Source organism: Oryctolagus cuniculus, chromosome 18 (assembly GCF_051225735.1).
Source record: "Oryctolagus cuniculus isolate XC-2025 breed Fujian yellow rabbit chromosome 18, ASM5122573v1, whole genome shotgun sequence".
NCBI lineage: Eukaryota > Metazoa > Chordata > Mammalia > Lagomorpha > Leporidae > Oryctolagus > Oryctolagus cuniculus.
In genome coordinates, this window is record NC_142884.1 from 41814746 (window position 1) to 41840775 (window position 26030).

Sequence of the window (26030 nt, forward strand, 5' to 3'; positions counted from 1 at the left end):
GGTGAAGTCATTAGGTCTTGCACTTTAGAGGACTAAGCAGTTTACCATAGTGGCTTAAAGATGAATTGGATTACCATGTGTGGTTCCCAGCTTGACACTCACTGGCTGTAGGATGGATACATTTTTAACCACTCTGTACTTTAGTTTTCTCACCAGTAAATTAGAATAATTGAGGGTGTTGTATGAGTAAATCATTTAATACAGCTACCAAATGCTCAGGTGGTTATACAAAGTGTTGTCAACTTTTGGGTGGATAGGCGGGCTATTATGGGTTAAGGGGTTTGAAGAAGAGAGGATTCAAGAATGGCTTGTCTTTTTTTTTTTTTTTTTTTTTTTTTTTTTTCAGCCAAATCAAATGAGTTCACAGTGTAAAGAGTACTTTGGTTGTGTGTAGGTTTAAGCTTGGGAATCAGTAGTTCAGTTTTGTCCATTCCAAGTTTAATGTACCTGTTAGATAACCAGGAGCATTGGATGGAACTTTTATGTGGGTGTTTTAATTCCAAAACCTGTCCTCTTTCTACTGCTTGGAAAGCAGAATAAGTAGAAGTTATAAACACGAACTCTGTGGTCAGACTGCTTGGATCTGTTTGCTAGCTCTGCTATTTGCTAGTTCTGTGTTCTTGGATAAATTACTCAGTCCTTCTTTGTCTGATTTTTCTTAGCTGTACAATGAGTATAATAGTTTGTCAAGCACTTAAGACAGTTCCTGGCATGTATATTTATAGTTATGTAAGTGTTTGCTGTGGTTGTTAGTTTTCAATCTTGAAAGTTGTTACAGAATTTAAAAGAAAACAAGATTCAAGATACTTTGTGAAGGAATGACTAATAGGACTTTGGTAACAGGTTGGATATGGAGGATAAAAGAGAAGCACCGATGATGATTCCAACTATCTGAACTAGAGAGACCCATTAAATGAAGGATAATAAATAGGCCTGTTTGAGGGTAGGGTGGGATTGATGAGGAGTTGAGTTTTAGAAAAATTTTACTTTTGGAAATGGTCAAGAGAAAATGTCGAGAAAGCAGTTTTAAAACGTGGGAACCTGATACTCAAGAGAAAGGTCAAGGCTAGAAATGTAAAGATGGAATCCTCCCTTAAAGATAATAATTTAAAGCTGCCAGAGTAAATGAGGTGTGCATGGGGGTGGGGGTGAGGTGTGAGTGTGTGGGGCGGGGGGTGGGGGGAGAGAACAAGGATTTGAGATGAATATATGACCCGGGACATAAGTGTGACTCTAAAGGCAAAGCTGGTTAGAGGGTAGAGGAAGAGTGGCAGAGTCAAGAAAGGAAAGAAATAGTTAACATTCTTCTGCTGAAGACTTGAAAGGACAGAAAATGGTAGTAGTACAGATAGTTCTAACTTTGGTAGTAAAAGGAATAGAGCTGTCAGATGAGACTGCTGATATTGGGTTTTCTCTGTAAGTAGAGACTAGGGTATAGAGTCTCACTTGAGGTTGTCCCAAGCTCCTTTTGGTAGATGGTTCATGAATCAGAATTGTATGAAATGCTGATTTTTTATAATGAAATAGTTCTTTAGTCCCCAAACCAGATGCATTCTAGGATGCAGCATGTATACTGGCCATTTTAGATCTGGATACTCTGTCAAACAAATATAAACAACATTATTCTAAACAGGCCTATGGTTCAAAAGAATGGCACCAATTTGCCAATTAGGATTTGTAAGCTGCCATATTTGTTGTTATTGAAATATCATTTGTATTCCACTATGTGTTTTAATTTGCTTTTTGTGTAAGAATCCCATAAATGCCTTGAAGATTATAGATCATGGCCCATGATAAGATTTCTCCTCCTTCTGATGAAATAAATGCTAGATCTCATCCAAGAGAACAAAAAAGCTTCATGTTTTTGTTAGAAATTTTGATGTGACATTGAATAATTAATTTATTCTCATCTTTTTGAGAAACATTTAATTAGAAAGTCTTTATCAGATAAAATAAGATTTATAACACTCTTAATATGCATTTGTTTTTGTTAGGTGGTTACATTGTATTTTCTCTTATATTTTCATTTAAATTACATGTAAGTCTGGCCAGAGTGGCATTTTCACGATGATTCTGGGAACCATCCCTTTGATTATATGATATTTACTGCTGATATATGTATTCTGATGTTTTTTGCCTACCATGAAACATAAATTCTAGTGGCATATTGAGTACCATAGAGAGGAACTGAATGATGGTAAATCAAATGTTTTATAGCATACTATTGGGAATGTTAGATTCATTACTATAAAGGAGTTATATTTGATCAGTATTTTTAGAGCTCCCTAATATTGTAATTTATTGGTGCTGCCTAATGATTTCTGTTCAATATATACAGGCTCAAAAGTGGGTTCATTTTTAACAATATATAGTGAATCTTTTCCACAGAAAAAAGAGTAGTAAATACCCAACACAATCTTTGATTAAAACTGTTTAAGTCCAACAGCTTGTATTAAATGAACATAATGTTAATTATATAGTCAACTGGGCAGTTCATTTTCTACCACAGGAGCTATTTATTAGAATAAAATTATATTGATGTATAAGATGCCAAAAGAAAATTGGCTAACAAGAAAGGGAATAACCTTATATATGGTTAAGATGTCAAATGAACAATTTTAACTCACAATCATTTTTTTTTTACAGGGAATACATAAATTGGGTTTTTATTTTTAGTTCCTCCTCTTCCTTTCAGAGTTAAATGATGGAAAATGACTCTCAGTTCCCAAACTACTCTTATGCATCATTCAAAACAGCCCTGACAGCCTCGTGCCTCTGGTAGTGATGAGATTTATGACTTTCCATTCTTTGGTGCTCCATTACTCTGTCTACACCATCAAATTGATTAGTAGGCAGTGATGAGCAAGGAGAGGAAGGTGGCCGCTTAGAGCCAGCTGGTGTCCATCATTTTAATGAACTGCTTAGAGATGGTTAATATTGTCCTTGATTCTCATTGTAGCTGATGATGACCGGATCCTTTAAAATGCTCTTCCCCTCCCTTATTCTGTATTACAGGGCCCACTGGAAAATGATTTGGTGGTTCATGTAGCACTGGTCGCAGAAAGCCAACGGTATGAAATCTGGAAGGGTGACATGTTCTTTTGTGGGGAGGGTAAGGGGGGAGGAATGATTGAGTACGGTAGTAGAGATTAACTTCTTAGACCCCTTCTCAGGGTTTCAAGAATGTCATTAATGTCGCTTTAAATGCCAGCATAACATTCTTTTTATGGTTAAAAATAATTTTGTTTAATTGATGTGAATGTTAAAGACCAGGGCTGGTGTTGCCTGGGACATAGCTTTGAGAAATGAATGAAGGCACACTGTGGGGATTCCCAAAATCAATTCTCACCCTGCCTGTCAGCCCCCAGAACTCCCATCTGATGCATCATGGAGCATCCAAAAGGGCCTCTCATTCCAGTGCTCATGGCATATTGCTGATATTAACAGATTAATGCGATGCTCCAAGTTAGCTCCGCCTGCTCCCTTTACTCCTACTTCTTCACCAGTGTCTAAAAATATCTTTTTTTTTCTGTTCTTTAGCCTTCAAGTTTTCCTCAACACATATGGTATTCAAACTCAAACGCCTCAGCAGGTAGAACCCATTCAGATATGGCCTCAGCAGGAGCTTGTGAAAGTAAGTAATTCTGCCTCTTTATTTTTGTGGTGGTGGTAGAGCATAGTGGTTTAACTTAGTTTATAGACAAGTTGCAAAACTAAAATCCAATCCTGAGATAGGATCATTTATGCCCAAATTTATAATTAAGTTGAGAAGCCTATATTATTGGATGTTGTCACTAACAAGTTCATTTTGTATATGTGGACATTAAATAGGTAAGTCTCATTGCCGTCTACTCCCTGCTAAAGTCTATTATTAGCCTAGGCTGAGCACTTAAATAACATATGTATCTTAATTTTAGTAGTCATATAAAATTATTCTTTGTATTTGGTTTGATATTTTTCCTCTTTATGTACTGTTTTAAAACCTTTCTCATGTCTAAATAATTTTGGGCAATGACTACTTCCCTTTCTCTCTTGACTTACTATTGAAATTTGAAATAACTCTCCCTTCCCCATAACTGGATTTCAAGGAAATTATAATATAAAATATGAATTTATATTTGATGTAGTATGTAGATTTGGAGTAGGATTAAAAGTCAACATTTTTTTTTTAAAAGAGATTTATTTATTTACTTTGAAAGAGAGAGAGATCTTCCATTCTCTATTTTACTCCCCAGATGCCCAAAACTGCTAGTGCCGGGCCAGGCTGAAGCCAGAAAGCAGGTGCTTCATCTGGGTCTCCCAAATGGGTGGCAAAAATCCAAACACTATCTTCTGCTGCTTTTCCCAGGCCATTAACAGGGAGCTGGACCATAAGTGGAGCAGCCGGGACACAAACTGGCATCCATATGGGAAGCTGGTGTCATAGGTGGTGGCTTCACCCACTGTGCCCCAATGCCAGCCCCAAAAGGTGACTTTTGAGGGCTTATGCATTGCACTGCTCTGTAAATGGATCCAGAAGTGCCTGTGTTTCTGAATATTCTTGCTTGTCAGGGACAGGAAATGCTTGGCTCCCACTAGATATTCATAATACCATTTTAAAAATAATTATTGAAAACAATACAAAAAACAAGCTACCTGGCATTTGGCAGAGTATTTATAACTGTCTCTCAAGTGATCAAGGTTAAATTGGTCAGGTTGCTATACATGGTTGAGGTCAAAACCTCGATGCCACAAAAGAAAAAAAGTTTAAAGAAGTGAGGTGCATATTGCTTAGTAAAACCACAGTTGCCAGTTATCAGACTGGATCTTGCCATAGGCAGCACAATCTGGAATCTAGATGTCAGGTCAACAAGAGTTCTTAAACTTCCTTTAGCAAATTTGACTCCCTGCCTTCTTCCACCTACCACCCCCAGCCCAGGAGAGGGAGATAGCTAAAAATACAAGGATCCCTAGAGTAGGTGCAACTTTAAAATCTCATCGAGATTTAAATTATGGAGAGCTGTTTTGGAGGAGGAAGCCAGAAGAGACCGAGAAGGGACTGAGGCGCTACGTTTGCAGCCTCTGGCTGAAAGTTCTAGAGAATGATAAAGGTTATTCTTTAATTAATGTATCCTTAAAGTAAATTAACATAAATCTGTTTTTTCAAGTCTAATTAAAATTAACCACTTTTAAATGATAAGTGAAACTGTACCAGACACCTTGCCATTGAGATTTCAAGGATCAACATGCTAACAAATGATTTGAATGTGGCATTTCATTCACTCCTCAGTCATCGGCAAACACCTGCTCTGTGCAGAGCACTGTGTGGGGCACTCAGATGATCCCTGAGTCCAGTATGGTGTGACAGAAAAAAATAGCTACTTACAGGCCACTTTGCTAACTGCTGTAACAGATGTTTATGCAAAGTGCAGGGGAAGCGCAGAGGCAGGCAGAAACATTGTTACAGAGTTAGTGGAGACTTAAAGCAGGTTCTGACTTATTTTATAGTTTTTTCTTTTACAGGTGATATTAAAAATGACTTACAGTTTGGGTGTGTGGTGTGGCTAGAAAAGATTTGTGTTGAGGAACCCAGCTTCCCTGTGCCTGTGCCTTGATAAAGTTTGTCGGTCGGTTGTCTGTTCCCAAGTGGCTGTGCTTTGGGACTCATCCTCTAAGATAGCATTCTGCTCCTTAAAAGTCTGCCTTGTGAAAGTAAACATGTTCTCTCAAATCCAAGCTGATGCACATTTACTTAAGTCAGCAGCTAGTTCTGTTCTTCTTTCAGTCCACTGACGGGGATGTAAGGCAGCTGAGATCTGTGCTTTGCCAGTCTGTGCTCAGTGTTCATGACAGGGTAACTGTGATGTGATTTGCTTTATGTGAATGTGAGTGTGTATCCAGGGTTCTCTGCTCCATGGTGCAGATGTACTAGGAAGTACTTCCGTACTTCTGAATGGTTTGCTGACTACTGTGTATTTCACTGCGTTAAACAGTGGGCATGTGTAGAATGTGAGGGCAGCATTGATATCTGCACCCTGGAACGCAGGAAGCACTCTAGCTCTGTCTAAGTAACTGTCACAGACCTGCTGTACTGTGGTGGTTCAGAAAAATAAAGAGAACCCTTTTACTGTATAAGGAATACAATTTAAAGGAAGCCTTAAGGACATTTTCACTTGTGCCTTGTTAATTAATGTCATCACTTGTCTAAAAGAAATCTAAACATAGAGTTATTTCTGAAAACTTAGAATGTTTGAGGGGAAGGGGGCTCCATCTAGTGTTATGTGCTGTGGTCTCCATGCTCTGCAACACGATGCTTACAGAGTGCGCTTTTCAGGCCATTTGACCTTGTCTGAAACCAGCTCTATTTCAGAGCCCATATTCACAGCACACATGGCTCCAGAGGACATTTAATTGTTCACTCATGCATCCACCAAGTATTTCCTGAGCAGCAGGTATATTTCAGGTACAGTGTCAACTCAGGGAATGCTGTTCTCCACAAATGTGCAATTCAGGAGCAAGGAGACCCAGAGCTAGCTCTGGCATAGATGAGTGTACAGTCATAGAATGCATGGAGAACTCTGGTAAAACATTAATTTTGTAGATGATGAAGTTGTTATTTGAAATCAGTTCAAATCACAATCAGTAGATTATGGAGACTGTTGGTTTGATTTTCCATTTAGAAAAATTTACGTTAGATTTCTACCTCTCATCAAATGCAAAAATAAACTCTAGACAGATTACAAATTTAAATATTTTTAAGTGATTCAAATATAAAATCATTAGAAGAAAAAATAGAAGAATGTTTTTTATAGCTGTTGGAAGGAAAAGTCCATTCTTAGATTTACAGCTCCAAAAGGTCATTCAGGAAATGATTGATAAACCAAATATAGCATAAACAACTAGGCACATCAAAGGTGCTTGTGAAATTTGCTAGTAGAAAATTGTTTATATTAAAATGTCACCTGCTGTAATGATATCTGACCTACTAGGTAGTCATTCTCATATTTCATAATAGGGAAAGCAAAGTGGGTAAAATACTTGATTCAAAGGCTAGTATTCTTAATATAACACAATCTGAGGGGTGGGCATTCTGGTGCAGTGGGTTAGGCCATGACTTAGGACACCCATACTCCATATTATAGGGCCATTTTGTGTACTGGCTCCTCCACTTCTGATACAGCTTCCTACTGATGCACTTGGGAAGGTAGTGGATGATGGCCCAAATAGTTGGGTCCCTGTAACCCACGTGAGAGACTTGAATAGAGTTCCTGGCTCATGGCTTCAACCTGGGCCAACCTCAGCTGTTGTGGGTAATGAACCAGTGGATAGGAAATTGATTTTTAGGGGCCACCATGTGGCATAGCAGGTTAAGCCACTATCTGCAACACTGGCATCCTATAGGGGTGCTGGTTGAAGTCCCAGGTGCTCTACTTCTCATCCAGCTCCCTGCTAATGCCCCTGGGAAAGCAGAAGATGGCCCAAATGCTTGGGACCCTGCACCCACGTGGGAGAGCTGGATGAAGCTCCTGGCATTGATCTAGCCTAGCCCTGGGCATTGTGGCCATTTGGTCAGTGAACCAGCAGATGGAAGACTTTCTCTGCTTCTGTCTCTTCCTCTCTGTAACTCCACCTTTCAAATAAATAAATCTTTAAAAAAAATCAATTTCTATTGATCTCTCCCTCTCTCAGTGTCTCTCTCCCACCTTCTGTTGCTCTGCCTCTCAAATAAATAAATTATTTATGCATATATCTGTATATCAACACTGATTTCTTAAGAAGATTTACTCTATTTATTTGTTTATTTATTCATCTATTTAGAGAGAGAGATATTCCAGCCACTGGTTCACTCCCTAAATGGCTACTGTGGCTGGGGTTGGACCAAGCTGAAATCAGTAGCCCAGAACTCCATCCAGGTCTTCCAGATGGATGGCAGAAGTCCAAATACTTGAGCTATCTTCTGCTGCCTTCCCAAGTGCATTAGCAGGTAGATGGCTTGGGAGCAGGGCAGCCAGAACTGTAACCAGTATGGAATTCTGGCATCCCAGGTGGCAGCCTAACCCACTGCACCACAAAGTGGGACTCCATAATAAGATCTTTTACAAACCTAAAAGAATGACAGGGCCAGACATTGTACCTCAGCAGGTTCAGCCACCACATTCCATAATTGAGAGCCTGTGATTAAGTCCCGCCTGTGGCACCACTTCTGATGGAGCTTCCTGCTAATGCATGTGGGAGGCAACAGATAATGGCCCAAGTACTCAGGTTTCTGTCATGATTCTGGGAGACCTGGATGGAGTTCCTATCTCCTGGCCTCAGCCTGCGCAGCCCTGGCTGTTACAGATACTTGAAGAGTGAACCAGCTGATGGAAGATCTATCTGTGTTGTTTGTATGTCATTCTGCTTTTTGAATACATAAACTTTAAAAAAAAAAAGAATGAAAAATACTCAGCAGAAACAAATGAAAAAAAAATGCAACTCAAAAATAGCTATTAGCTATGTCCGAAAATTGGGACAGCTGTTTTGCACATCAGTTAAACCAACACTTGGGACACCCGCATCCCATATCAGAATGCTTGGGCTTGAGTCATGGTGCTGCTTTCCATCCTAGCTTCCTGCTAACATGCACCATTTGGATGCAGCAGGTAATGATTCAAATGCTTGTGTCCCTGCCGCCCATTGCAGGAGGACCCTAGATTGAGTTCTGGACTCCTTGCTTTGGCCTGACCCAGCCCTGGCTGTTGCAAGCATATGGGGAATGAAACAATGGATGGAAAAATCTCTCTCTCTCTCTCTCTCTCTCTCTCTCTCTCTCTTCCTCTCTTCCTCTTCCTCTTTCTTTCTCTTTCTCTTCTCTCCCTGCCCTGCCAACTCATTTTCCTTTTCCTTCCTCCTCTCCGCTGCTCTGCATTTCAAATAAATAAAATTGTATATCAAGGAATGCTCAAATACAAAATATTTGAATGTAGTAGTTTAAGAGTAGTAAAATAAAATAGTTTCACCCAAGAAGGTGACATAAATGCACTATTTGTGCCAATATAAATTTGTATGCTATTTCTGGAGGATGTCCAATAAGCATTATGTTTCAAAGAAAGTGTACATACTCCCGGAAGAAAGTCTAAGAAGTTATCCTGCAGCTGTTGCAGCACACTGGCCAAGGATGTTCAGTGGCCTATTTTAAAATTAAAAATTGGGAGCTACCTTTATTAGGAGATATTTATCAAATAGTCTAGGGGACTGCTTAATTAGATTAAGTCCTCAGCTTTGCAATTGAGTAGCTCCTAATTCATTCCAAGAAAAAAAATGCCTTTACCGTATAGAAATTCTGGAAGTTTTAATCTCTTTTTCACTGTGGTACCCTCCCCTGTTTCCTATACTGCTACAGACTTTTGTTATCCAGTTTTTGTATTTCCTTTATCATTTCAACATTTGAAATGAATAGAAAATGCATAGGCTCATTTTAGCATCTTGAAGCTGAAATACAACAATATTAATTTTAAAAAATGAGACAGCAAACAAATGATACATCAGCCCATTTATGTGAATATACATACATACTGACATATAAGTATTAGATGGCTATTTGTGTATCTGTGTACTTTAAACAGTCTGTAATACCATGTATACTTTTGGTAATTCTTAGAGATCATGCAACATGCACCAAAGTAAAATGGTTGTTCTGTAAGGGATTCTAAGGGTAAACAGTATTACTCACTTTTAGCATATGGTTTGAATTTTTTGTAAAATTCATATAATATTAAAAAATCAATAAAGATGTTTCCATTTTGATAGGAAATACCTGAAGGTAAAAATTTAGTAGGTGACATATGGCCAGATATTTTGATGAGACAGGAAGCATTTGTCTCTTTGTGTTCTTTCATGAATGAGAGCCACAAAATTGTACATTTATGATAACATAAGAACAATGTTGAATTTTAGATTGGTGCTAAGTGGATCTACAAGTTTCAGTTTCAGATCTCTCAGTGACCCAAAACCCAAGTAGACATCTTTGTCTGGCTTGTTTTCCTACAAGTCCTTGGATAAGGTTTCTCTGGCCTCTTTTTCTCCAGAAAGATTTCTTCTGGGAGAAGAAAGCAGAAAAAAAAGAAGAAGAAGAAAAATGTGGCTTCTTGCCTGACTTTAATCTGTACCTTTTGTCCCACAGGCTTATTTCCACCTGGGTATCAATGAGAAGCTAGGACTCTCCGGAAGGCCAGACAGGCCCATTGGCTGCCTCGGTACCTCAAAGGTGTGCTCATGAAATGACCCCACAGAGGGGATCAGACTACAATACCACATGCTGAAATGTATCTGTTGTCATGTCATTATGCACTGGGGCTAATTATCTGAAATATTATTTTCTGCAAATCAGTCATTTACTTTTAATCATATCACAGGAATTTTGTAAGAATGAATGAGCATCTTACTTTAAAATAATTTATAAACCTTGTAAAATACCTGACTATTACAATATTTACTCATATATGTCTACTTTTAAGTCCTGGATTAATGAACTTTGAATTTTCTTAATAATATATAGATTTCGTATGTGAAATTGTATTATTTGCTTATCCATAATTAGATATGTTTTAATTTTTATTGGGATTTACAATAAGGCACCTTTGCCTTTGGTTTGTTTTGTATTTTTTTTAATTTTCCCTTACAGATTTACCGCATTCTGGGAAAGACTGTCGTTTGTTACCCTATTATTTTCGACTTAAGTGATTTCTACATGTCTCAGGATGTTTTACTGCTGATAGATGACATAAAGGTAACTTTAGAAAACCTCTTTATTGAAGTGGGATGATTTTTGTTCCACTAATTTTAATACGTTATCAAATTCAGTGCTTTAGGGTATCTCTGTCACTAGGTTAACAGTGTGTAAAGTTTGAAAGTAAAATAACATCTACATAGTTTTAGAGAAAAGATTTAAATCATTTGCAGCATTAGAATAATAGATGGAGTCTGTCTTATATAAGGTTGTATGACATTACTTGTTATGCCTTTCTACAAGTGGAATCATATAGGAAAGGAGCAGAGGGAAGAGCTTTCTCTCTCTCTCTCTCTCTCTCTTTTTTTTTTTTTTTTGGGACTAAAAAAGAGGGTTCAAAAATTGTCATGGAGTGGGAGAAAATCATTCCAGTGTATTATCCAGAAGATTAATTCTCCTTTCGAATTACTGTGGATTTGTATTAACAGTAGGTAGAAGAGATTGGATATTTTGAAAACTGTATTCATGGCCGGCGCCACGGCTCACTAGGCTAATCCTCCGCCTTGCGGCGCTGGCACACCAGGTTCTAGTCCCGGTCGGGGCGCCGGATTCTGTCCCCGTTGCCCCTCTTCCAGGCCAGCTCTCTGCTGTGGCCAGGGAGTGCAGTGGAGGATGGCCCAAGTCCTTGGGCCCTGCACCCCATGGGAGACCAGGAGAAGTACCTGGCTCCTGCCATCGGATCAGCGCGGTGCCCGGCCGCAGCGCGCCGGCCGCAGCGCGCCAGCTGCGGTGGCCATTGGAGGGTGAACCAACGGCAAAGGAAGACCTTTCTCTCTGTCTCTCTCTCTCTCACTGTCCACTCTGCCTACCAAAAAAAAAAAAAAAAAAAGAAAAAAGAAAACTGTATTCATATGGCTATAATAATCTCTTTTTGAGTAAAAGCTGGGTCAGCAAAATAATTTTATTTCTGAAGAATATCTAGTAAAACCTTAACTGAAATCATAACTTCATGAGTTAAAATATCCCCCACTCCGTTTTCCACTTGTAGAGTAGAGAAGCTTATAATTATGGTCCAAAGCATGAAATCTATAGTCCAACCACATTTGGTAAAATCATGGCTCCACCATTTACCAGCTTGTTTCTGGAGCAAGTTACTTATGTCCTCTGTGCCTCTATTTTCTCATCTGTAAAACAGAATAATAATAGGGCTGTTCTGAGAATTAAATTAGTTAATGTGTCTGGCATTGTACCTGGCACATGGTGCAGAGTTTTGTAAGTCTTTGACATAAAGATGATTAGATAGATAGATAAATAGATAGGTATTCAGTTAAATAAAGAGCTCCTGCCACCTTCCTGATGGTCTGTACAAGTTTACCCCATGTTTTCTACTGCTATAACACAAACCCACTATAATGTAGCCTAAGAATCTTCTGGATGATAACAACAATGCCCCTGCCCCAGACTATTCTTGAACTGTAGTAAAAAAAAAAAAAAAAAAAAAAGAAGAAGAAGAAGGATAGAGAAGAACAACAAACAAAAAAGCTTTAAGCATGTGTGATGTGATTACTTTTGAGAACGAAGTTTGAAATCAAAATTGTTTCTGGCTTAACTTCTATGTACCCTATTAGAATATTTCAAATCCTAAGTATCTTAAATCAGCCTGGGCTTGATTGTGGACTGTTTTGATGTATTTGTTGGCTCTTTGCTTAAAATACAATGCCTTTACATCCTACATAACTCATGTTTTGATAGAATGCACTACAGTTCATTAAGCAGTATTGGAAAATGCATGGACGTCCACTTTTCCTTGTTCTCATTCGGGAAGACAATATAAGGTAGGCTGATGAAAGAAGTAAGAGTCTTGCATCTCATTGCCATAAACACTTTAAAACCTGTGAAAGTAGATCTTCCTTGTATTTTTTATCACGTTGAGCATGTGGTAGGATGTTTTGAATATATAAAGAATACTTAGTATTCAATTATTAATTTCTGATTCTTTGATAATATGCACATTTTGTTTATTTGTTTATGTTTCACAGAGGTAGCCGGTTCAACCCCATGTTGGATATGCTGGCAGCCTTAAAAAATGGAATGATTGGGGGAGTCAAAGTTCATGTTGATCGCCTACAGGTAGTCTTCTGAATTTCAGTGTGCTTCTGCTTTTAGGTCAATTAATTAATAATTCAATGCAATAATAATGCAATAATAATTGTGCATGTTCTATATAAGGTTTTTTTCTTAACTATACCCATCTTCCTAGTCCTCTTGTCACCATGTCAGTTTCTCTGACACACCAATCAGATACTCGAGCCACAGCAGTGGTTTCCTAAGCAGAATCTTTCCTTTTAGTAGCTCATATCTAACCTCATTTTTGCATATGAAAAAGCTGGGGTCCATAGTGATAAAGTGACCTGTGTATAATCTTGAGCTTTTAGGAACAAATTATATGTTCTTGGCCAGTACTCTTGTCCTTACTGTATGGTAACATCTAGCCTGGAAATGATACTGGTTCCATTTGGACTTCACAGCTCTTAACTTAAAGAGAAATCTTCTTTGGTTCCCTGTTAGTTCTGTCAGCCTCTCTGTGCACAGTTATCTTCAATCAATCTGAATTAATTACTGTGTCAGGAACTCCGTGAGATTTTGTCCCTCTGCTCATACAATTTCCTCTGCCTGGAATAGTCTTCCTTCTTTCAAAGTTTCCAGGCTTTGAATTCCTAGCAAACTTGAAAGGCCAGCTTTACAAAAGGACGCAGATCAGAAATGGCATTTCTCATCTTGACTACACTTTTATTACCTTTAAACTCCTGAGATTGTAGTCTATCATGGATTTATATGTCTTGTTTTCTATGAAATAATGGATCACTCCAGTCTTTCACATTGAAGGTACTCATTACTGAGTGGAAGGAGGAAACTTTGTAAAGAGGGAACTATTTAGGTAGCATTATAAATGGCATGTCTGCATACTTTTCACTGGTGACTGTGTTTTGCAAATGTAGTTGATCTTACCTGTGTTTTTAATCCTTTTTTCCATTGTACTGTATTTTTGTTATGCTTCCAGTTCAATTTCTTGGACTTTTGTCTTGCAGCTCTCCTGTTGAGTTTTGTGTTTTTGCTTTCATGTTTTCAATTTTTCTTTTTTACAGTATCCTGTTCTTGTTTTGTGAATGTTATATTTGGTTTTATTTTTCTGAGGATATTAACTGAATGGTTTTTCAACTTTTCCTCTCTTCTGCTTTATCTCAAGTTTTCTTTTCAGTCTTTTAGGTTGGAGGCATTTGTCAGATGTCTGTGGATCTTCAACTTTCTATTCACTTTTAAGAATGGAAAGAGTGAAAGGTCTACAGGAAGTTGGATGTCTTTGGACAAAGATTCTTGTATTGATGAATTCACATTAATAAGGTGATCTGGTGGCAAAGACCCTATTTGATGAAGGAAGCCCCAGGTGCCTTCAGCTGTCTGGAGGGTTTTTTGTTTGTTTTTTGTTTTTTTCCCCTAGTGCTCTTCAGTTTCCCCAGAAAATCAGAAAATAAACATCAAACCTCATGTTTAAAGGGCATACACTTGGCTTCCATATTGTTAGAGCAGAGTGGGAAAAGGAAGTCCCTGTAAGGTATACATTTTTTCACTTGCCATTGTTTAATCCTCCTATCTTCTGTTCTGTGCTGTGTTTCATATATTTGAGTACAGCTTCTTTACCCAGAGAAGAAGCTTCTCACCTAAAAATTAGGGAGATGGAAACAGTTATTAAGGGAACTGAAAGAGCTGCTATATCCAATTCCTTCATATAAAGAGAGCTAGCTTTTAAGATTTATTTATTTACTTGAAAGAGTTACACAGAGAGAGAAGGAAAGGCAGAGAGAGAGAGAGGTCTTCCAAACACTAGTTCACTCCCCAATTGTGCACAATGGCTGGAGCTGTGCCAATCCGAAGGCAGGAGCCAGGAGCTTCTTCCAGGTCTCCCACACGGGGGCAGAGGCCCAAGTACTTGGTGGATTGGAAATGGAGCAGCCAGGACTCAAACCAGCACCCATATGGGATGCCAGCACTGAAGGCATTGGCTTTATCCGCTATGCCACAACACTGGCCCCAAGAGTTAGCTTTTAGTTCCTTCTCCCTTGCTCCCAGCATCTTATGGGCCTCAAGGTTTTGAGGCTCTTTTCCTGTTTTCTTTGTCCTAATGGATTTATATGTTAATTGATTTATGCCTGAAACATTTGACTTACATTTTCTTGAGATTTCATGGAAGTAAAGAGTTGAAGATATATGTTGATCATATTAACCAGAAATCTACTCTTGGTTTTATATTTAAATATCCTTCCCATTCCAGGGTCTACCTATATATCTCTTTAAAAAGAATCATTATAAAAAGGGAGAGAGAGAGATCTTCCATCTACTGGTTTACTCCCCAGATGACCACAACAGATAGCACTGGGCCAGGTCAAAGACAGGAGCCAGGAGCTTCATCTGGGTCACCCACGTGGGTGGCAGGGGCCCAAACTCTTGGGTCATCTTCCACTGCTTTTCCCAGTCCATTAGCAGGGAGCTGAATCAGAAGTGGGACATGAACCAGTACCCATATGGGATGCTGGCGTCGCAGGAAGAGGCTTTATCCAATATGTCACAGTGTTGGCCCTGATATCTTCCCAATACTTACTTACAACAAATATGTGGACCTATGTGGGAAAAAAAAAACTGGATTACTAAAAGTGTAAGAAATGTTAAGATAAGGTTTCAATAAGTGATAGGCTATCCCATATTCCTAGATGAAGAGGCTATTATAAATATGTTATTTCCTCCTAAATTAACATTGGTTTATTCTAATCATAGTCTTAATTTCAGTGGGAATCAAGAAGAGTTTTTGACAGTCTCATAAGGCCAAGGGACAAAAATTAGACTTCAGTGGTAACCAAGGAAGAGGGATGTGGATACACTTCCCATTCAGGTGACCTTCCTGAAAAGCTATCCCTGAAGCCTACAAGGGAATCAGAAGCAGTTCAGTGCTCACAAAGAAGAGAAAGCAGCATTATTCAGAGCTTTGGACTATTTCTACTGTGGTTTGTTTACAGTGTAAATCTGTCTTCTATTTAAAAATTAGGAGGCATGCTAGGAGAATTCAAACAACAGAAAACCAGGAGGAGGTATAGATAATAGAAATAAACCTTATTTTGGTCTAGATATTAGAGTTATCAGACATGAACTTTAAAATAATTATGCTCAGTGTCTCTAAGATATCGTATTAGATAATTGTATTAGACTTTGAAACTATAAAAAAGAATCAAGTAGAAAGGAAAAATTCCATCACTGAAATTGAAAATTCTTTTTTTTTTTTCTTCAAATCAGTTTTATTCTCTGAAGGGACAGGACACCAAAGATTAGTTTTTTACAGATGGCCAATAGCCTACAGTGGGGACCAAATGCCCATCCCTATCATATGAAATTGAAAATTCAGTCAGCAAGGCACTTACTGTAATTGGTGGCAAGATACAGGTAACTCAGAAAAAAACCCACCATGCCCACAAGAAATTAAGGCAATATATGATGAAGAGAACCTCATGGATTGATGGTGATTTATAGATTATTTAAAAAATACCTTGGGAGAAAAGATTGCCACCTTATATTATATATCAAAATACATTTTAGATGGATTAGATAATTTAATATAAAAATGCCATAAAAATTTCTACCTTAACTTTAAAAAGATATCAAAATGTCATTTTTAACATGATTAGTAGTTAGTTTCAGCATTTGAGATTGACAAATTCTAATTTTAATGTTAAATTTGAGTTTTAAGTAATTGTACTTTGTTTTCAGGTTTACTATTCTGCCCTATTTTGGAAGAGTTTCCATTTCCTTCGAAAAGTCATAGACAAATTATAGAGACAATATAAAAGGTGGTGACATTTTCTCTCGAGGAAATAAATTAAAGATTTCTCATTTTCTTTTGCTTTTTTAAATCAATCACAGCATAGTTATAAAAGCTTGGAAAGATCCTTTTTTTTTTCACCATCTTAAATCATGAAATTATTCATTTATGTATTGTTACACACAAGCTCAAATTGATTAAAATCTTGAGATAATTCATCTAATCCTCTCATTTCACATATAGGGACCTGCAGCCCTTTGTGAGAAGGTGACAATCGCAATCCAAAGTCAAGCTATTGCAGAGACAGAACTCACAGCTTCACATTCCTATGTGGTGCTCTTTGTACTCTAGCTTCTGGTCTTTCCTCATTGTCCTTTTTGTAGAGTTTAATGTCTATTTCACTACCTGTTTCTTTCTTTCCCCCCCCCTCTTTCTCTCTCACTTGCTCTCTTTCCATTTTAGTTGTCTTTCAGAAGTTCAAGGAGAGAGGGGTCAATAGTTTGACTTTTCATGAGTCAAAGAGTTTTGTATTTTGGGGAGCTGCTGCTGTGGCATATTAGGTTAGGCATCTGCATTGCATTGCCAGCGTCCCATACGAGCACCGGTTCATATCCTGGCTGGTCCTCTTCTAATCCAACTCTCTGCTAATGGCCTGGGAAAGCAGCAGAAAGTGGCCTTGGGCCTCTGCATATTTGAGGGAGACCTGCAAGAAGCTCCTGGCTCCTGCTTCCAATCAGCCCAGTTCTGGCCATTTGCAGCCGTTTGGAGAGTGAACCAGCAGATGGAAGACCTTTCTCTCTGTCTCTCCCTCTCTCTCTGTGTGTGTGTGTTTCCTGCTCTCTGTCTTTAACTCTGCCTCTCAAATAAATAAATAAATCTTAAAAAAAAAGAATTTTGTATTTTTAAAAAATATAAGTGGAGGTTCACTATTCTATGATCTGTCTCCTCTCAGAAACAAAGCCTGTTTTCTTTCAGACTTGCAACCATCAATCATGCAAAATGTTAACAATATTTTGGAAGATCTTGTGAATTTAAGTATATACTTTGCCATCTTTTTTTTTAATTTGTATTATTTATTTGAAAGGCAGAGTTACAGAGATGGGGAGAGATACAGAGAAAGCTCTTCCATCCATTGGCTCACTCCCCAGATGGCCACATGGCCCAGGCTGGGCCAGGCTGAAACCAAGAGCCAGGAGCTTCATTTGGGTCGCCACGTGGATGCAGTGGTCCAAGCACTTGGGCCATCTTCCGCTGCTTTCCCAGCACATTATCAGAGATCTGGATTGGAAGTGGAGCAGCTGGGACTCAAGCCAGTACTCACATAGGATGCTGGCTTTGTAGGCTGTTGGTTAACCGCTGTCCCCCAGCACCAGCCCCTGCCACCTTTTTAAAATTATGGTACAACATGCATACCATTAGATATATTATCTTAACCATATTTAAGTATATAGTTCTGTATTGTTAAGTACATTTGTGTTGTTGTGCAACCAATCTCTGAAACTTTTTTTATCTTGGAAAACTGAAACTCAACTCATTAAACAACTCACCATTTCCCCCACCCTCCAGTCTTCATCATAATATTGCTGATGAAAATGACAACTGTGTGCTTTTCTAGGATGTTATTCCAAGCCCTTTCAAATTTCCTTAGCCCATGGTGTACAACTTTGCTCTTTCCTTGGCCTTCAGTCTCCCTTCTCAGCTTCATTTTCCAAGGCATCACTCCATGCAGTTTATTCACAACTGTGCTGTCCACTCCCCAACTATACTGGAATAGGGTAGATATTCAAAAAATATTAGTCTAACAATTAGTTAACTGAAGTGCAGGACATACAGATGTGAGCCTATATGTTACAAAATACCATTCAGCAAATCGTGGTTGTATTCAGTTCTATGTCCAGACATAGGCTCTGCTCTTAGGTTGTTTATAATCAAAGATTAACTTGGCTGTAGCTGTGCCACTTAGAATTGTGTAGATCAGGTAGATGTTTGGTCTTACTTGCTCAGGCTCTGTATGGAGGTTTTTGTGTCATTGCTAGTAATGTGTCCATCCTGACATCTATAAGCCTGTTTTGGTTGATGTTCTGCTTTGTTGATGAGTTTTCACTAAAGGAGAATGCTGTACACTTTGGATGGTTAGCCCACAGGACCACCATTCCCTATGTCCTATGTCTTTGCCTCTGAAATGAACAGTGACAAAATAGAATAATATATGCAAGAAAGTCTTAATTGAAGAATTTCCTTGCCGGCGCCGTGGCTCAATAGGCTAATCCTCCACCTTGCGGCGCCGGCACACCGGGTTCTAGTCCCGGTTGGGGAGCCGGATTCTGTCCCGGTTGCCCCTCTTCCAGGCCAGCTCTCTGCTATGGCCAGGGAGTGCAGTGGAGGATGGCCCAGGTGCTTGGGCCCTGCACCCCATGGGAGACCAGGAAAAAGCACCTGGATCCTGGCTCCTGCCATCGGATCAGCGCGGTGCGCCGGCTGCAGCGGCGGCCATTGGAGGGTGAACCAACGGCAAAGGAAGACCTTTCTCTCTCTCTCTCTCTCACTGTCCACTCTGCCTGTCAAAAATTAAAAAAAAAAAAAAAAAAAAAAGAATTTCCTTAATTTTTAAGTAACAAATGACTTTTTATGTAATTTTTTCAATTTTATGATAATTTTAAGATAATTAGAAATGACACATAATGCTAAAAATTATTGTAGATTATTCATTTGTACTGTTCACCAGGAATCACTGGTAAGCAAAAACTGTGCTTGAGTTGGTACTCATTCATTTGTTCAACCTATAATTGGGAACTAATAGGAAATTAAATGATTAGATAAGAGTTGCCATATGCCAAAATGCAAAGGAGGACTTGCCTGGGCAATAAATACCTTCATGGTCTTGAAAAATGGAGACCTGGAAGTAGCCCATCATTATATGGTCCTGAAATATACTGCAGGGGCCAGCACTGTGGCATAGTGGGTAAAGCTGCCTTCTGTAGTGTCAGCATCCCATATGGGCGCCAGTTTGAGTCTCCGCTGCTCCACTTCTGATCTAGCTCTCTCCTATGGCCTGGGAAAGCAGTAGAAGATGGCCTAAGTACTTGGGCCCCTGCTCCCAAGTGGGAGACCTGGCAGAAGTTCCTGACTCCTGGCTTCAGATTGGCACAGCTCCGACTGTTGAGGCCAGTTGGGGAGTGAGCCAGCAGATGGAAGACCTCTCTCTCTCTCTGTCTCTCTGTCTGTCTGTCTCTCTCTCTGTTTTTGAAAGCTTTTATTTAATAAATATAAGTTTTATAAGTACAGCTTTAGGAATATAGTGGTTCTTCCCCCCATACCCGCCCTCCCACCCCAACTCTAATCCCACCTCCTACTCTTCATTAAGATTCATTTTTAATTAACTTTATATGCAGAAGACCAACTCTCTACTAAGGAAGAATTTTAACAGTTTGCAACAACACAGATAAAGTACTGTTTGAAGACAAGTTTTACCGTTAATTCTCGTAGTACAACTCATTAAGAACAGAGGTCCAATGTATAGGGAGCAACTGCACAGTGATTCCTGTTGTTGATTTAACAATTGACACTCTTATTTATGACATCAGTGATCACCTGAGACTCTTATCATGAGCTGTCAAGGCTAAGGAAGCCTTTTGAGTCCACCAACTGTGACATTTAGACAGGACCATAAGTAAAGTGGAAGTTCTCTCTTCCCTTCAGAGAAAGGTATCTCCTTCTTTGATGGCCCGTTCTTTCCACTGAGATCTCACTCACAGAGATCTTTCATGTAGTTCATTTTTTGCCACAGTGTCTTGGCTTTGCATACCTAAAATGCTTTCATGGGCTTTTTAGCCAGATCCGAATGCCTTAAGGGCTGATCCTAAGACCAGAGTGCTGTTTAGGGAGTTTGTCATTCTTGAGTCTGCTGTGTGGCCTGCTTCCCATGTTGGATAGTTCTCTCTTTTTTAATTCTATCTATTGTCATTAGCAGACACTTGGGAAGACCTCTCTCTTTCATTCTTTCTCTCTCTTCTTCTTCTTCTCTATCTTTGTAACTAAATAAATAAATCTTTTAAAAAAAAAAAAAAAGAAAGAAAGAAATACACTGCAGCAACAGAATCCAAAGTACAATTTACATGGTCTTTTCCCAAAACAATTTTAGTACTTCATTTTCTTTAGTTTCAAATTTTTTTCTTTCTTTTTTTTTTTTTTTTAAGATTTACTTGTTTATTTTGAAAGCATTACAGAGAGAGAGATCTCCTTTCTACATAACAGCCAGTGCTGAGCCAAGTTAAAACCTAGAGCCAGGAGCTTTATCTGGGTCTTTCTTGTGGGTAGGAGGGGCCCTAATACTTGGGCCATGTTCTGCTTCTTTCCCAGGCGCATTAGCAGGGAGCTGGATGGACACAAACTGGCATCTTGGGATGCCAAGATCACAGGCAAGTGGCATTACCACTACACTGGTCTGCAAAATTTTATATATATATATATATTTTTTTTTTTTTTTTGACAGGCACAGTTAGTGAGAAAGAGAGACAGAGAGAAAGGTCTTCCTTCCATTGGTTCACCCCTTAAATGGCCGCTACGGCTGGTGCACTGCGCCAATCTGAAGCCAGGAGCCAGGAGCTTCCTCCTGGTCTCCCATGTGGGTACAGGGCCCAAGCACTTGGGCCATCCTCCACTGCCTTCCTGGGCCACAGCAGAGAGCTAGACTGGAAGAAGAGCAAGCGGGACAGAATCCAGCACCCTGACTGGGACTAGAACCCGGTGTGCTGGCACCGCAGGCAGAGGATTAGCCTAGTGAGCCATGGTACCGGCCAGCAAAATTATATTTTCTAACATTTTAATAGGTACTGAAATTTTTTTGTTCCCACTTAAATATAAATGGCTAAGAACAAAAAGTTTATCTCATGTTGATTTTCCTATATATTGTGATTCATAAATCTGTAACTTGACGGATATGTTGTATTGTGGACGGTGTTGTATGTGGCAACCTGTCAGATTTTAGAATGCTGATTTAAGGAATTACATATTTTAAAGTAAACTTCTTTTTGTAAAGTATTACCTCCCTGCAGAAAAATGTGTTCACAGGCCATAAGAATATGGCCTGCTGAATTTAAGAGTTTCAAATGTTTTCTCCTCAGACACTAATATCTGGAGCTGTAGTGGAACAACTTGACTTCTTACGGATCAGTGACACAGAGGAGTAAGTCCCTTTGGGTTATATAGTTATTTCATTACTTGCAATTATATTAGAAAAATGGGAAATCTGAAACATTTTCTTTTCATTTTCAGACTTCCAGAATTTAAGAGTTTTGAGGAGCTAGAACCTCCCAAACATTCGAAAGTCAAACGACAAAGCAGCACCTCCAATGCGCCTGAACTGGAACAGCAGCCGGAGGTCTCCGTCACTGAGTGGAGAAACAAACCAACCCACGAAATTCTTCAGAAACTGAACGTGAGGAAAATGTAGTCCCCTGCGGCTCTAACTGAACTTGACAGGGCAGGATCTCCCAGGGTCAGGCCATGTGTTATTCTGTCCTCTCGGAGAAGGCAGTAGTTGATTTGGAGATGGACACTCAGTTTACCCTTAGGCCAGTGATGAGAGGTGCTTCTGTTAGTCTGACATTAGCATGAGTATCTTAAAGATGCTTAAGGAGAGCAGAGAACAGAGCTGTCTTGGATATGAACGTATCGTGTGAGACATCAAACATTAAGTCAATGATACTTGTCTTTAGATTCTCCACTTTCTCTTCCAGTGCCCTCTCCCTCCCTTTTTCATCCCCATCTCCTCTCCTGCCCCAGTGTTTAGTTCTAATACTTGCTTTAAGTCTCTCTTGTCACTGAGGAAAGCAATCCTCACACTGCATCTGTATGAATATTTTAACAACCTAGTATTTTTTCTTTCCTAAAGAGGAGACATAGGAATAGGGTGTTGTACTTATTCAAAGAAATGAAATTCCTTGAGTAGATCTATAAATACCATAACATCTTATTTGTGACATGCAAACCTAAATATTTAGGCAAAATATATATCATTGTAGACATCTTTGTTATTGATCAATACTGTATAGATCTACATGAGTATGATATGACAAACCTAAAGAATATGACGCAGTGCCATATATAAGCATTCTACAGATGTCCCCCTCTGTCATCTGTGTCTTCACACAGGTTGATAGCAATGTAGTCCCCCACTACGAATAAGTAGAGTTTAGAATGAAACAGTTAAGTCACTGGACCCAGTCTCCCAGAGAGTGGCAGAATCAGTGTCATTGCTTATAGACAGCTAATTTTCTGTTCACTGCTTATCTTGTTTCTCGATAATTCTGATAATTAAATTCTGCTACCCCAGGAGGCTGGCTTATCCACCCTCTGTTTCCAAGATATGTAAGATAAATCAATATATAATATCATCTTGCACTTGGTCCTATATCAGTGACATTTTCTCTTTCCTCAGTTCATAGCCATGTATTTCCGCATCATATGCTTTTGTGATTAGTTACCCCTGTGGTAATTCTTGTGCTCATTTCGTTGCTGTTCTTCACAGTGATTTATATTTCCAGGACTGCAGTTGTCTGGCCAGCCAAACCATCCTGCTGGGTATATTGCTCAAAAGAGAGGGCCCCAATTTCATCACACAGGAAGGTAAGAGCCATGTCTAGGAGAACAAATTAAGTAATAGGACCTTGCTGTTCTTTAATGTATATCAAACATGCTTAAAAAATACCTGCTGAAATGTTACAGATTATTTCCTCCTCCACTAAACTTTTTTGTTTATTTTTTCTTTTTCTTCTAAGTGGAAAATGTTCGTTCATAACCCCTAGAGTGGTGTGGACCGTTAGATGTGTGAACCCCTAACTGGCTTTCATGCAATTATGCTTGGTTGTCTCTCTGATTGAACAGTGTGGGAGCCTGGATTCAGCCTGTGACGGTTAACCTCTGACGACTCCAGAGTTCTTTATTGACATTTTCTGTTTTATTTTCTGTAATTTTTCAAGAATAATACTCAGTTGTTGAATGTATAAAAATTAGCTACCCCATGATAATGCAGCATCCATTTGGAAAGGAACATGGCATTTAATAGATCAGTGCTTTGAAGTTAGTTTTAATAAAAATAAATCCTTTCTAATCCACTGTGCATTAAGAGTGAAAGCCAGTTATGCCTGAAATCCACATCTGGATCACAACTGGAATGAGTCCTTGAGTTCTATATCATGACCTGCTTCTGGCATCTTACAGTACAGAGTAATATGGGAAATATTTCAAGTACTTTAACATATAGCTGCTTATAAGTGTTTCGGCTCATCAGAAGAGACTCTGTTCATGGGTTCACAGGTGCCTGTTAAATTGATTAGAATTGAAAATTGAGTTTGCACCCTTAACAGCAGTGTAATTAATGATATTTATAGTTTTTGGCAATGAACTATATGTAATTGTTTCTTCAAATGAGGTCTACTTAAATTCTCCATTATCTTACCTAATAAATAACTTTCTTGAGTATTATTAGGCAAATTCCCTATAGAATTCTTATTTAAAATTAGTCTTAAAACTATAAGCAGAATATCAGTTATCTTAGAGACATTCATTAAAATTTGAACTTCAGAAAGAGAGAGAGAGAGAGAGACGGAAAGATCTTCCATCCTCTGGTTCACTCCTCAGCTGGCCACAGTGGACACAGCTGGGCCAGGCCAAAGCCAAGAGCCAGAAGCTTCATCCAGATCTTACACATTGGTGGCAGGGGCCCACCATCTTCTGCTGCTTTTCCCAGGCCATTTAACAGAGAGCTGGATCAGAAGTAGAGCATGTGAGATATGAACTGGCACTCACATGGGATTGCAGGTGGCGACTTCACCTATTACACCACAACACCAGCCCCTATTTTAAACCATTTTTATAAACTTGAAAATAATATTCACCTTTCACTTAGATATTTGAAAGATTTTAAATATTATAAATCTGTAAAACCTTATGATATATTGAAATTACAGACATCTATAGTGTCTGAATATAATATTATTTGTTTTCTTTTAAAGCTATAAAAATAAGTTCACAGTGGGAGGGTGGGTATAGGGGTAAGAACTTCTATATTTCTTTTTTTTTTTTTTCCAATACTACTTTATTTTATTGCCCAAATTGTTTGACCAAGCACAAACAAATTCAATTCACTAGTATGCCATGCCTCATATTTAGATAGTTTTGGTGACTGGAGGCCTTCGATTGGCTCCTCTCTCTGGCATACCACCAATCACTGTCATTTGTTTAGCACTGCTTTTTTTTCTTTTTTGGGGGGGTGGGGGGAGGAGGCACAAAATGTTCCAGACTCATCTGGTTTACTTCCTGCTCAAGTCCTAGAATCGGCCATCATTCCAAGGGGCCCTGATTCCTTTCTGAGAACCTGAGACCTAGACTAAGTGCATGTCCATTCTGGGTATTCTCTGGCTGTGTAACAGCCCACAAGGAAGTCTCTGGCTGCACCGATGGGAACTGGAGACTTCAGCAGGGAAGCTCAACTCCAGAGAGCAGCAAGCCCTCCAAGCACTTTTCCTCACCAAAAAACTAAGAAGGGGGAAAAAAAAAAGCATGCAAAGGTTTTCATTATAAACTAGCTAAGACAAACCAGTACACCTGCAGTATTGCAAACCAGCCCAACACAGTCACAACAGAACTGCAGAAGGATCCTTAGAATAACAAGGTCATTTGTCGGGGATCGTCAGGGAGAATACTGATTGTGTCTTCAGCTTTGCCACATAACATGCACAGCATGGTGTACTCCTGAAATTCATCCATGATACTGAAGGTATACTCATGTTTGGCTATTACATGATGACAATTCTTACACAGATCCGATTGGGATATTCCTTCTCCACACAGTCCCCACACATCGCGGCGCCGTCCACAGGGAGCGTCCTCCGGGGCTTCCGGGAAGACGAACTCTCGCGAGAGCTGAAGAAGCGTCGGTGGCCGCCTGCGGGCCCAGTCAGAACTTCTATATTTCTAAAGTGTACCTATGAAATTTGCATTCATTAAATAAAAGCTTTAAAAAAATAAGTTCAGGGGCTGGCGCCGCGGCTCACTAGGCTAATCCTCCGCCTGCAGCGCCAGCACACCAGGTTCTCATCCTGGTCAAGGCGCCAGATTCTGTCCCTGTTGCCCCTCTTCCAGGCCAGCTCTCTGCTATGGCCCAGGAATGCAGTGGAGGATGGCCCAAGTCCTTGGGCCCTGCACCTGCATGGGAGACCAGGAGAAGCACCTGGCTGCTGGCTTCGAATCAGCACCATGTGCTGGCTGCAGCACGCCGGCTGCGGCAGCCATTGGAGGGTGAACCAACGGCAAAAGGAAGACCTTTCTCTCTCTCTCTCTCTCTCACTGTCTACTCTGCCTGTCAAAAAAAAAAAAAAAAAAAAAAGTTAAGGGTAAAATGTTGAAGATCTTGTTCTATACCCTTGTTTCCTTTTGGTTATTCTGTTCTGTTAGTTTGTCTTCTTACTGACAAAC

General features: G+C 39.3%; 1 protein-coding gene across 18 annotated transcripts in view; it reads left to right on the forward strand.

The window, feature by feature from the left end:
* Positions 1-26030, forward strand: part of PHKB (phosphorylase kinase regulatory subunit beta) — a 226063-nt gene that overhangs the window by 164578 nt on the left and 35455 nt on the right. For all 18 annotated transcript variants that reach the window (XM_008248369.5, XM_008248371.5, XM_089318649.1 and 15 more), the window contains 9 exon segments: positions 3016-3071; positions 3541-3634; positions 10142-10225; positions 10643-10747; positions 12440-12522; positions 12727-12817; positions 21677-21738; positions 21828-21990; positions 23099-23180. In XM_008248369.5, coding sequence (XP_008246591.3) covers positions 3016-3071; positions 3541-3634; positions 10142-10225; positions 10643-10747; positions 12440-12522; positions 12727-12817; positions 21677-21738; positions 21828-21990; positions 23099-23180 — 820 coding nt within the window.